General features: G+C 45.7%; 1 protein-coding gene across 2 annotated transcripts in view; it reads left to right on the top strand.

Moving 5' to 3' along the window:
• The window catches only part of SETX (senataxin), a 70675-nt gene that overhangs the window by 46577 nt on the left and 10995 nt on the right, over positions 1-13103 (top strand). For both annotated transcript variants that reach the window (XM_029063101.2, XM_029063103.2), the window contains exons 17-21: positions 966-1037; positions 5941-6090; positions 6651-6758; positions 8146-8333; positions 9738-9830. In XM_029063101.2, coding sequence (XP_028918934.1) covers positions 966-1037; positions 5941-6090; positions 6651-6758; positions 8146-8333; positions 9738-9830 — 611 coding nt within the window. The remainder of the gene's footprint in view (positions 1-965; positions 1038-5940; positions 6091-6650; positions 6759-8145; positions 8334-9737; positions 9831-13103) is intronic.

The following is a 13103-nucleotide window of genomic DNA, read 5'->3' as shown; positions in this document are numbered from 1 at the left end:
AGGTGATAAGTATTTGATTGTAAGCGTGAGTCTTCAACTAATCAGTCCTACTTGTTGAGTGCTTGTGAACAGAATGTGGTACTAGGCACTTGGGAGAGTACAATAGAATTGAGAGACATGGTCTCTGCCTCAAGCATCTTACAATCTAAAGTAAAATACCATTGCAGTTATAGGATAATAAAAAATGTACAAAAGTGCATTTGGGAAACAGTGTGGCCTAGCTGGGGTCTTGGGTCTGGGAGTCGGACCTGGGTTCTGATGCTGGCTTTGCCGCTTGTCTGCTGTGTGACCTTGGCCAAGTCACTTAACTTCTCTCTGCCTCAGTTTACCTCACATTACTTCATTTTACCTCATCTGTAAAGTGGAGATAAAGACCGAGAGACCCAAGTGGGACATGGACCGTGTCCAATCTGATCAACTAGTATCTACCATCAGCACATGGTATAGTGCCTGGTCCGTAATAAGCTCTTAACAAATATCATTTTTTTAAAATGTGGGGGTGGTTATGAGTATTGAAATGCTTAGGTGGCTCGGAGGGGTGGACGCGGCAATAGGGAAATGCTGAATTGGCGATGGGGTGATCAGCAGTGGATCAGGGAAGGCCTCGGTCAATCAGTGGTGTTTATTGAGCTCTTTCCTAGAGGAGATGTGATTTCACAAGGGCTCTGAAGATGGGGAGAGCAGGTGGTCTATTGAATGTGAAAGGGAAGGGTGATCCAAGCAAGGAGGAGAGCTGAAACGGTAGGTCGGCAGCGGGAGGGGTAGGAATGAGGTGGACTGGGTAGGTTACCCTGGAATGTTTTGGATGAGTAAAAGGGAGGGAGCAGATTTAGTACCTTAAAGCCAGTGTTAGGAAATTCGTCATGTGTGAATTTGTCATGTGTTTAGAAAATCTGAAGGCATTTGAGACCTTACAGATGTAGTAAAACTCGATATTAAGTGTTGCCATTGTTTGTGATTTGCAGAGCCAAAATTTAGATGAAGAAATCGCCAGACTCTCAGAGCAGAGAGAACAATTGGCTTCTAAACTAAAAGAGGTAAAGTACTTTCTTAAGGCAGCTTCGTACAGAAGTATAAATTACAGGTGCTTTTACCTATTAACACTGTTTCACCTAATCTCTCCCGAGCTACTGACACTTCTCAGAAAAATGTATACATCACTCAGTCCGTGGAATTTATCGAGCCCCTATTGAGTGGGAAGCAATATCCAAAGGTCTTGGGAGAATACCTCAGAAGCAAACCTCAGAATACCTCAGAAACCTGAGACTACCTCAGAAGCCGTCAAACGGCAGGGACCGTCTCTATCTGTTGCCGGCTTGTTCATTCCAAGCGCTTAGTAGAGTGCTCTGCACATAGTAAGCGCTCAATAAATACTATTGAAAGCAAAATGGCCTAGTGGATGGAGAACAGGCCTGGGAGTTGAAAGGACCTAGGTTCTAATCCAGCTCCGCTACTTGTCTGCCTCCACTCATCTGCTGTGTGATCTCACTTCACTTCTCTGTACCTCAGTTGCCTCATCTGTTCTTAATACCCAGGAAAGTAACCTTAGGATCTATCAATAATAATGATAATAATTGTGGTATCTGTTAAGCACTTACTGTGTGCCAAGCACCGTTCTGACCACAGGGATAGATAAAAGGTAATGAGGTCGGGCACAGTCCCTGTTCCACATGGGGCTCAAAGTCCTCATCCCCATTTGACAGCTGAGGTAACTGAGACACAGAGGAAGTGAAATGACCTGCCCAGGGTCACCCAGCACACGAGTGGCGGAGCCGGGATTAGAACCCAGGTCCTTCAGACTCCCAGGCCCGTGCTCTATTCACTAGGCCATGCTGCTTCTCCAGGCTGCTCTTCTGTTCTTGTGCAGATTCTCTTTTACACTCGACTCACAATGTTCAGCATGTTCTTCTACTGCCAGGATAGTGTTTTCCTTGATTATCCTTAAGTTCAGTATTTCTAACCCTCATCACCAGGATAATCCTCACTTACAGACCACAGCGCATGTACAGAATACAGAGCGATAAGAACATAACCGGTATCATGGTTAGTTTTAATCTTTCTCCATTGGCTGCACTTCTATATAATAGAGTGTTTTCACATCCCTATTTTAAACAGCTTTTGAAGTAGTAATTGGGGTTGAAGCGTTTTTCATCGACTGAACTAGTTGAGGTGAAAACTGTAAGTACCAGCTGAGATTGATTCACGTTCTGGATTTGGGTCGGATCAGAGGGCATGCTTGATGCCGTTTATAGTATTAGAAAATATCTGTAGCTGTTCAAATTTTAGAGGCCTGGAAAATAGTTTAATAAAAGGCCTGGACATTACCGTCTTGTTTAACAGCTGCTGATTCACTTACGTTCTTCAAATTTCTTAACCAAATATGTGTAATAAGGTCAGATTATGTGCAGCTTATTTTAGACGATTGTACTAGGCTCTGATGGATGACGGTAGGGGTTGTTTGACTGTCAGGTGACATTTTAGCCGCCTGGATGGTTAGAAGACCTTCCTTCAGCTTTCAACATCTGGACTGATGATGTCTGACTTTGGGGATTGGTCTTTAAGCAGTGATAATAATAAGAACTGTGGTATTGGTTAAGTGCTTACTTTGGGCCGGGCACCAAACTAAGAGCTGTGGTAGCTACAAGATAATCGGATTGTCCCACGTGGGGCTCACATTTTAAAGATGAGGAAACTGTGGCACAAAGAAGGGAGGTGACGTGCCCAAGATCACCCAACAGACAAGTGGTGGGAGCCGGGATTAGGACCCAGTTCCCTGACTCCCGGGCCCGTGCTCTTCCGTGCTTAGAGAAGCAGCGTGGCTCACTGGAAAGAGCACGGGCTTTGGAGTCAGGGGTCAATGGGTTCGAACCCCGGCTCCGCCCCTTGTCAGCTGTGTGACTTTGGGCAAGTCACTTAACTTCTCGGTGCCTCAGTTCCCTCATCTGTAAAATGGGGATGAAGACTGTGAGCCCCACGTGGGACAACCTGATTCCCCTGTGTCTACCCCAGCGCTTAGAACGGTGCTCGGCACATAGTAAGCGCTTAACAAATACCAACATTATTATTATTATTCCCACTAGATCACGCTGCTTCTCAAACAGTGACCCCTCTTAGGTAATCAGCCCCGATTAATATCTCACAACAGTGTCGGGCAGCACCTCGTAACCCAGAGAAGTGAGGCCTGTGGCATGACATGCCGATCAAGTTCAGGATCATTCACGGCGACCGATGGTGATGCCGTATCAGAAGAGATACGAGACTACACAGACCGTGACAACAGAAACCAAACACCGAACAGCTCGTTAAAGACATTCCGGGAGCCTGTCCATGCCATTACCACACCTCTGAGTAGTTACGTTATCAGCCTCATCCCAGACAAGAAAGAAATCTTGCCGCGATGACAGTCATTTCACTGTTCTCAACACACCTTCTGTTAATAGTCGTTGTGGTATTTAAGTGCTTACAGTGGGCCAGGCCCTGTACCGTGCGCTGGTGTGGATGCAACCTAATCAAATAAGACAGGCCCTGTCCCCCATACGGATCACAGTCCTAATCCCCATTTTACAGACCACGTAACTGAGGCACAGAGCAGTGAAGTGACTTGCCCAAGATCACACGGCGGCGAAGTGGTGGAGCCGGGATTAGAACCTAGCTCTTTCTGACACCCAGGCCCGTGATCTCTCCAATAGGCCTCGCTGTTCCCTCACTTCTGTTATTAAAGGTGAGGCTCTTCGAAACAAAGAAAACCTTCCGGAACGCAAAGATGCGGCTCTTGTTCGAACTGTCGGGGAAGTCACGGCAGCAGAGTCTTGAAAATGGGCAAAGCGCCTCGATCCCCTGCCCACCTCTGGCAACGGGACACCGCCTCCCCCCCCCCCCCCCGGCCGAGCACGAGCTCTCATATTTATACACCATCTGATCTCTGTATTATAGCCACCAAGCATCTCATTATTGAACTGGGGAGACAGTTTCATTTGAGTAGTGGATGTGATGACGGGGTTGGCACCCCCCCGGAGATGGGCCGGTGAGCCCGACCTCGGTCCTGAAGCTTCTGGACCAAGAACTTAGGTGAAGGAATCGATGATATCTCTGGTGGTGTGAGAAGTGCCAGGCGCATATTTTCTTCCCTTCCTGTCAAGCTGCCCGTGGGCACAGAGCATGTCTGTAGGCAGGCGGACTTGCTGCCCACTGTAAAGTGCTAAGATTTGGGGGCGTTCAGGACTCGTGTACGGTCAGTGACCCCAGAGTAGTGCCAGTGTTAAGCAGCGTGGCTCAGTGGAAAGAGCCCGGGCTTGGGAGTCAGAGGTGGTGGGTTCTAATCCCGGCTCCACCACTTGTCAGCTGGGTGACTTTGGGCAAGTCACTTGACTTCTCTGAGCCTCACTTACCTCATCTGTAAAATGGGGAATCAAGACTGTGAGCCCCACGTGCGACAGCCTGATCACCTTGTATCCCCCAAGCGCTTAGAAGAGTGCTTTGCACATAGTAAGCGCTTAACAAATGCCATAAGAAAAATATATATTGTGTGGTGACACCACGACCCAGAAGGCCTTGGGAGCCACCCCAGGTCTTTGCTGGCCGCATCAGCCGGCTATTTTTCAGGATTTCCGATGGGCCCGTCCCCTTTAAGGGGAGAATCAGCATGGCCTAGTGAAGTCAGAAGGACCTGGGTTCTAATCCTGGTTCTGCCCCTTATCTGCTGGGTGGCCTTGGGCAAGCCACTGAACTTCTCTGTACCCGTTACCTCACTTGTAAAATGGAGATTAAGGCTGTGAGCCCCATGCAGGATAGGGACTGTATCCAACCCCATTTGCTTTTACCCATTCCAGTGCTTAGTACGGTGCCTGGCACATAGTAAGCACATAACAAATAGTATTATTATTAGTTGTAATATTAATCGTAATAGAAATAATGCAAGTGACGGAGAGCATCTCAAATGTCAGAGCAGGTGAAGAACTTATCTCTCCATTGCCAGCTATAATTTTGGGGATTACGTCTTGCATCAATTTTCAAGAAAGTGGATGAATGAATAAAAACGATAGACCCTCTTGGAGAGAGTAGATAGTTGCCCAGAGCTATTCAGAAGAAGCCTGCTGTTTAACCTAAATGGAACAAATTATTTACTAAAGTTGAAAAAGCAATACCCATGATCAGCAGAGGAAGCTTTTTGCTTCTCGACCTCCTAAAGACTCATATTACAGTTCCTCAATTAGTTAGTTGTAATATTATGTTTTCAGTTAATAAAGATGAAACAAAAGTGTTTTTAACATCTAACAGTACAGTATCTAGCACATAGAGGAAGTTCATTAATTTTTCATTAATTTTTGAGGGATTCGGGAAAGGATTTTGATTCAAAGATTTTAAATCTGTGGGAAAATGTACAATATAGCTATTCTTATTGCTACATTTTCAAAGGACTGGCTCATGGGAAATGCATTTGTATATTGGTATTGTATATTGGGGGGGGTGTGCGTGTGTATATACATATATGTATATATATGTGTGTGTCCAACCCTGGCGTGTCACAATACCCTTTTTGGAAAGAACTTCTAGTACAAACCTTTCATTTGAACAAAACCAGACATTTTAGGCTGACCAGATATTTTCAAAGTTGTTACAGGTCCCCTTGACCATATCCTTTTTGGTAATTTCTTCACTATAAATTCACTAGAGTTCTTCACTCTTTTTAGTTCTTGACTGAGGCAAGATTTTTTTTTTCTATGTATGAGAACGATTACAGTTGGAGGTGGGGCATTCCGGGAGAGATGTGTCCGTGGATTCACTATGGGTCGGAAACGACTCGACAGCGTAAGACAAGACAAGTGGACCTGGTAGAAGCTGCTTCTTTCGTAGTCCGAAATAGGCTAGCCCACCTATTTAGGAAAGTGAGCACTTCCTAAATAAGTTCCAGTATTGAGTAGTCTCCCCTTGTGCTTTGAGGTCCGAGGCCGTCCTCAGGAAATACAAAGCAACATCATCCTGGGATCACACATCATCTGCTGCACCCTGAGTACAAGCGGAGGTTTTTTGCTGGAGTCTGCTTTTCGTCGACAAGGATATGACCCTTTCAGTTGTGTCATTGTTGATGAGGTCAGTAAAATCGAATCAGAGCTACGGGACTATAGTCTGGCTAGACTTTTGATATCGAAACAACAATTCATTGAAACTTGCTGAGACCAAAGCCTGTCAAGACCATAGTTAGTGCTGGATTTTAGAAAGCTCAGATGAATTTGTAGTTCGTGATTGTTCCTAACCTGTTTTCTTCACAGTGTTGCATTACAGTGACAGGAACAGGCATAATGTGCATAAATTCTTATAAGTAAGGTCTGCGTACCAGCTGAGCATTCTGGAAGGTACAGCTGTTACCACCTGTTCTGTGGCTGCCGAAAGCTTGGTACCCCCTCAGGAAAACTCGAGAAATTTTCCAAAATCAGGTTGTCGTTGAAGGAGCACTTCCAGATTTTGTGATAATGGACTACGGCAGATAATCTGTTTACTAAGGACAGATCTTTGTGTTCGCTCAAAGCACTGAAGGATGAGAAAAGAGTCGAATTTTATTTGGGGTGGCAAATAGGGAAACTTTGTAGGAACTGTAGTGGGTCGAATGGATTGAAGAAATGAAACGTTTCCCTTCTCCCTATACTTTTAAGGCTGGACAGGCTTGTGAATTGGAGACTCTGATTCCCCTCATCCATCGCTGCAACAAGCTCATCCTGGTTGGAGACCCTAAACAGCTCCCTCCCACAGTCATCTCTCTGGTAAGGACCGAGCAGATTTTAGAAAAGACTCTGTGGCGAATCGTGACCATCAGCAGGCTGGGCTGAAAGGACTTCTTGTTTCGAGAGGATAGCAAAGGGAGGGTGTCGCGAAAGAGTAAAAGCAATTCAGAAAGATTAATTTGTCCCCGAATCAGTTTGATTAGTTTGTCTTAGTGGCTGGTTTATTTTTAATGGGTGGAATATTAATCAGTGTTCTGGAGTTTGGCGAGACAAATCATCAGCATGACCTAGTGGGATAGAGCATGGGCCTGGGAGTGAGAGGACCTGAGTTCTAATTCCAGCCGTACCACTTGCCTGCTATGTGACTCTGGGCTAATCATTTCACTTCTCTGTGCCTCAGTTTCCGCATTTGTAAAATGGGGCTGGAATATCTGTTCTCCCTCCCCCTTAGACTGCAAACCCCTTGAGGAACAGGCATTGTCTCGTACCTTAGTCCTCAGTATAGGGCTTGGCCTGTAGTAAATGCTTAACGAATACCACTGTCATTATTATTACTCTCCAATTTTGGCTTCTGTTTTCAGTAATGCAACAAAGCAATATTTAAGACAGTCTTACAGTTAGGAGAAAAAAAACTCCCCCATTATGTTTGCACTCATACCCCCACTTCTCCCTTCCAGTAGAAGACAAAGTGACATGTATAAGGAGAACGGATTTGTCAGCAAGAACTCAAGTTATGAGAGGACTAAACAGAGAGTTTTTCTGGTCTCAAGCAGCTCTGTGTGACTCCCTCTAAAGTGAGGATGGCAGACAACCCCCTCACCAAGCCCGGGTTAATCAGGGAGTGAATTTTGGAGGGCTGATCAAGCCCTGACAATACTGGGAATGATCAGTCAATCAATCATATTTACTGAGCACTTACCGGGTGCAGACCAATAAGTCAGTCAGTTGTATTTATTGAGTGTTTACTGTGTGCGGAACACTCTACTAAGCACTTGGGAGAGTACAATATAACAATAAAAAGACATATTCCCTGCCCACAGTGTGCTTACAGTCTAGCATTCTAAGCACTCTAAGCACTCGGGAGAATACAATATCACATAATTGGTAGTTACAGTCCCTGCCCACAACGAACTTACGGTTTAGATGGGAAGGGGGAGGTATACTGCATTTGCTGAAGTGTTTAAAAAAATACCTGTTCTGTAATCAGCCCCTTGTTGAGGACGGAGTAGGAAAATTATGTTGGAAGGAAACATTTCCACCCAAGTGTTTAGGGCCCTCTGGGCCTCGGAAGATCGTCTCATCTTTTACTACTTAGAAAGACTTGCCTGATAAATTTATGGATGAAAATATTGCAGGAAATTTAAGTACAGTTCCAATAAGTCAGTGCTCTGCTTTTTGTTTCTGGTTTTTTTTTTCCCCATGACAGAAGGCGCAAGAGTTTGGCTTTGACCAGTCTATGATGGCTCGTTTGTGTAAAAACCTGGAGAATCAGGTGGAACAGAATCTGGCCAGGAAAGTGCCTATTTTGCAGCTCACCTTTCAGTATAGAATGCATCCTGACATATGCCTGTTCCCATCTAACTATATTTATGGCCGAAGCTTGAAAACTAGCAGGTCAGTTCTGCAGATTTGGTGTTAAGTGCTATTCCCTGCTCTGTGACTTTTCTGCTGTGTGATAGTCAGAAGGTCATGAGTTCTAAACCCAGCTCTTCCATTTGTCTGCTCTGTGACCTTGGGCAAGTCGCTTCACTTCTCTGGACCTCAGCTCCCTCATCTCCCCCTTCTAAACTGTGAACCTGTTGTTGGGTGGGGATTGTCTCTATTTGTTGCCGATTTGTACTTTCCAAGGGCTTAGTTCAGTGCTGTGCACACAGTAAGCGCTCAGTAAATAGGATGGAATGAATGAATAAATGAACTTCTCTGTGCTTCAGTTATCTAATCTCTAAAATGGGATGCGGACTATGTCCAATCTGATTATCTACCCCAGCGCTTAATACAGTGTCTGGTACATAGTAAAGTGCTTATCAAATACCATAAATTTTTAAAAAAATGGGAGTCCTGGAAGGACTGGAATTTGCGATCCACAGCCAATTCCATTTCTTTGTGTAGGTATTAACTTTCCTCTCTTCTTTAGTGCTTTTGTTAGAAGAGTCATAACTTTTGCAGTAGTTTACTAGATTACAGCCTTGATCAATGGGAAACCATACAGGGGAATGAATTTATTCATTCAGTTGTATTTATTGAGCGCTTACTGTGTGCAGAGTACTGTACTAAGCACTCGGGAGAGAACAGTATGACAATAAACGGACACATTCCCTGCCCACAACAAGCTTATAGTCTAGAGCGGGGGAGACAGACACTAATATAAATACATATATTACAGATATGTATATAAGTACTGTGGGGCTGGGAGGGGGGAAGAACGATAGGAGCAAGTCAGGGCAACACAGGGAGAAGGAGAAGAGGAAATGGGGAGCTTAGTCAGGCAAGGCCTCCTAGAGGTGATGTGTTTTCAGTAAGGCTTTGAAGAGGGAGAGAGTAATTATATGTCAGATTTGGGGTCGGGGTGGGCACGCTGAGCCAGAGACAGGACGTGGGCGAGGGGTCTGTGGCGAGCTAGGTGAGATTGAGGCACAATGAGAAGGATAGCATTAGAAGAGCGAAGTGTGCAGGCTGGTTTATAGTAGGGGAGAAGCCAGGCGAGGTGGTGCTTTAAAGCCAACGATGAGAAGTGTCTGTTGGATGCAGAGATGAAAGGGCAACCACTGGAGTTTTTTGGAGTGGGATGATGTCCCCTGTACGTTTTTGTAGAAAAATGATCTGGGCAGCAGAGCGAATTGTGGACTGAAGTGGGGAGAGAGGAGGCCGGGAGGTCGGCACGGAGGCTGACGCGGTAATGTCTTGCCTTTGAAGCTGTTGGTACTCCTGGTCGACCTGTAAAGGGGAAAAGGCAGTAAAAAAATTGGCTCTGGTTAATCACGTTCCTGCATCCTAACAGTGGCCGGTTACCCTTTACAGAGCGACCGAAGAGGCCCGCTGTTCACTGGACTGGCCGTTCCTGCCTTACCTTGTGTTTGATGTGGAAGACGGGCTGGAGCGGCGGGAGCACGAGTAAGCTTTCTGTTTTCAATGTCTTGTCTTTCACATTGGAAATCCACGGGCACATCTCTCGCAGAACGCCCCATCTCCATCCGCAGTCATTCTGGTAGTGTATCCATAGAGTTTAGTTGGCCAAAATACCGGAACGGTTTACCACTGCCTCCTGCGGCGCAGCCAACTTGAGTCTCCGCCCTCGACTCTGTCCCGTGCCGCTGCTGCCCAGCACGGGGGGGGGGGGATTGGACTTGTTGCCTTCCGCTCTCTAGCCACTGCCCAAGCTAGGAATGAAACGGATAGGCCTCTGCTTGACTCTCCCCTCCTATAGCCGAGACTGCTAGAGTCCTGGGAACTCTCCCGTTGCCATCCTGAGAGGGGAGTTTTCAGTGTAGCAAAATGTCAATCTGCAGATAGAGTTAAATGTCAGCAGCAGCTATTAAAGTTCAAGACTAAATGAACAGTTCTCCCTGCTCCCGTCTAATCGTGATTTTTATGCTGTAGAAAGGGGTAGCCCGGTTCTAGCAGTAGCTTTATCAATTATATGGATTTAGCAGTTACTTTGTAAAGAGTACTGTATTAGATACTTGTGGAACTTAGTACAGTGCTCTGCACGCGGTAAGCGCTCAGTAAATACGATGGAATGAAAAGAAGCAAGTTTTCTTAAAGAAGGTAGAATCAGATGTGCCATAGTGAGGACAACTAGTTATAAATAATAGTTACATGTGACCAGATAGCAAACATACGTTTGTGAGTGTTGAGGCAGCTGGTAGGATTAATAAATAAACTTATTTATATTAATGTCTCTCCCCCTCTAGACTCTGTCATTGTGGACGGGGAACCTGTCTACCAACTCTATACTCTCCCAGGTGCTTAGTAAAGTGTTCTGCATACAGTAAGCACTCAACAGATAGTGATTGACTGATTCATTCATTCAGTCCTATTTACTGAGCGCTTACTGTGTGTAGAGTATTGTACTAAGAGCTTGGAAAGTACAATTCAGCAACAAATACAGTCCTTACCCAACAACGGGCTCACAGTCTAGAAGGAGGGAAACAGACATCCCTCCTGGATAGGGGAGGAGGAGCAGAGGAAAAAGGGGGCTTCATTCATTCATTCCTGGAGACACATTCATTTGATCTGAGTGGAGGGTTTGGTGTGGTAAAACCGGGGGAAGAGGAGGATGCAAGGGAGAGAAAGAAGTGCCTGAGCAGGGGAGGGGGTAGAACCAAGAACTAGAGAAAGTTGCCTTTAAATATATGAAGGGGATTCTGACCAGGTGATTTTGAAAGCCACAAAAGCCAAACAAAAAGAAATAGATTTATACTGAAGCCGGAGAGAATTTGGTTGAATATAAGGTACAGCTTCTTAAATGCAATGGTGGAAAAAAATCCCGGGACGGACTGAGATTTGTGAATTCCCCATCCCCCTACTGTTCTCCAAGAAAGAACTGGGAATGAATGATCCTGGACGGAATATTCATTTGCCTGGAGGCAGAAGGCTGAACAGAATGATCTCAAGGTTTCTTCCGCTTTAGGATTGAGAGGAAGTGTGATGCAACACCCCCACAAGTGGAAAAAAAAAATGGGGTTGAGAAGGATCTCAAAGACCAGTTGGCCTTTCCACTTGCCTCCCTGACCTCAGAGTTATTCCTAGGTTAACCCAGGCCGTGGATAAGCTGTAGAATATTCACAAAAATCGGGGGGGAAGTTAAAATTGCCTCCCAGAGCTGAGCTCTTTGTGGTTAGGGAACATGTCTATTGCATTCTCCCAAATGCTTAGTGCAGTGCTGTGCACATGGTAAGTGCTCAGTGAATGCAATAAATACGGATGATTGATTAGTACATACCTCCCCAGTGGTGGGGTTAGTCTGCTGCTTCCTCGAGTGGGAGTTGGGCTGCCAGTTCACTCTGAAGCTGCAGCCTCAGGAGGATTCTTCTTTTCACCCTCTAGAAAAATCCTCTTTATAGAAGTATTAGTTTAGTCCCTAGGCAGTTGTGTGCAGGGTGTCCTTTTCGAGGCCACAGATTTCCATTAAATCAAAGGATCTTTTTCTGAATCTCTGAGGCGATTGACCCCGAATGAACCCAAAGATTGAAGCAGAGGAGTTGGAAGCCAAAGCGTGTTGGTTGTCGGTGTCCAAAAATAGCAGTGTTTTGTTGTGGGGAAACCAGGGTGGCTATAGTTAGAGCCCCTGGTTTTCCATGCTACCTGCCGGCTGAAACTGTTCCCTGTCAGTAACAGGTTGCTGAGCATCCATTCATTCATTCATTCAATAGTATTTATTGAGCGCTTACTATGTGCAGAGCACTGTACTAAGCGCTTGGGATGAACAAGTCGGCAACAGATAGAGACGGTCCCTGCCGTTTGACGGGCTTACAGTCTAATCGGGGGAGACGGACAGACGAGAACAATGGCACTAAACAGCGCCAAGGGGAAGAACATCTCGTAAAAACAATGGCAACTAAATAGAATCGAGGCGATGTACAATTCATTAACAAAATAAATAGGGTAACGAAAATATATACAGTCGAGCGGACGAGTACAGCGCTGTGGGGAGGGGAAGGGAGAGGTGGAGGAACAGAGGGAAAAGGGGAAAATGAGGCTTTAGCTGCGGAGAGGTAAAGGGGGGATGGCAGAGGGAGTAGAGGGGGAAGAGGAGCTCAGTCTGGGAAGGCCTCTTGGAGGAGGTGATTTTTAAGTAAGGTTTTGAAGAGGGAAAGAGAATCAGTTGGATGCAATATCCTATAGCGAGCACACGAAAGAGGCCGACAGACAATTACTCTCCCCATCTTCAGAGTCTTTTTAAAGGCATATCTCCTCCAAGAGGCCTTCCCTCCTTTCCTCCCTTCTGCGTCGCTCTGTCTTGCTCCCTTTCTTTCATCCCCGCTCCCAGCCCCCACAGCTCTTATATACATATCTGTAATTTATATTCTGCCTCCCCCTCTATACCGTAAGCTCACTGTGGGCAGGGAATATGTCTTGTTGCTATATTGTGCTCTCCCAAGTGCATAGTACAATGCTCCACATAGATTAAACGCTCAGTAAACACTGCTGACTGACGAGATCCACGTGACACATTCCTGCCACAAAGGACTTAGAGCGTTAATGGGGGAGATGCAGAAATATTCAAAAATTTTAGTAATCAGAATAAACAGTTAACTCCGCAGTTGATAATGCATATACATGGACTCCGGGGGTGGAGTGAGTGCCGGAGTGCTTAGTGGGTATGGACTTAAGGGTATAGGTGATGCTGAAAGGAGGGAAATAGAGTGGGAAGATAAGGGATTA

Source organism: Ornithorhynchus anatinus, chromosome 4, assembly GCF_004115215.2.
Source record: "Ornithorhynchus anatinus isolate Pmale09 chromosome 4, mOrnAna1.pri.v4, whole genome shotgun sequence".
In the NCBI taxonomy this organism is placed as follows: domain Eukaryota; kingdom Metazoa; phylum Chordata; class Mammalia; order Monotremata; family Ornithorhynchidae; genus Ornithorhynchus; species Ornithorhynchus anatinus.
The sequence above is the reverse complement of the archived record's forward strand: the minus strand, read 5'-3'. Positions and strand labels throughout refer to the sequence as shown.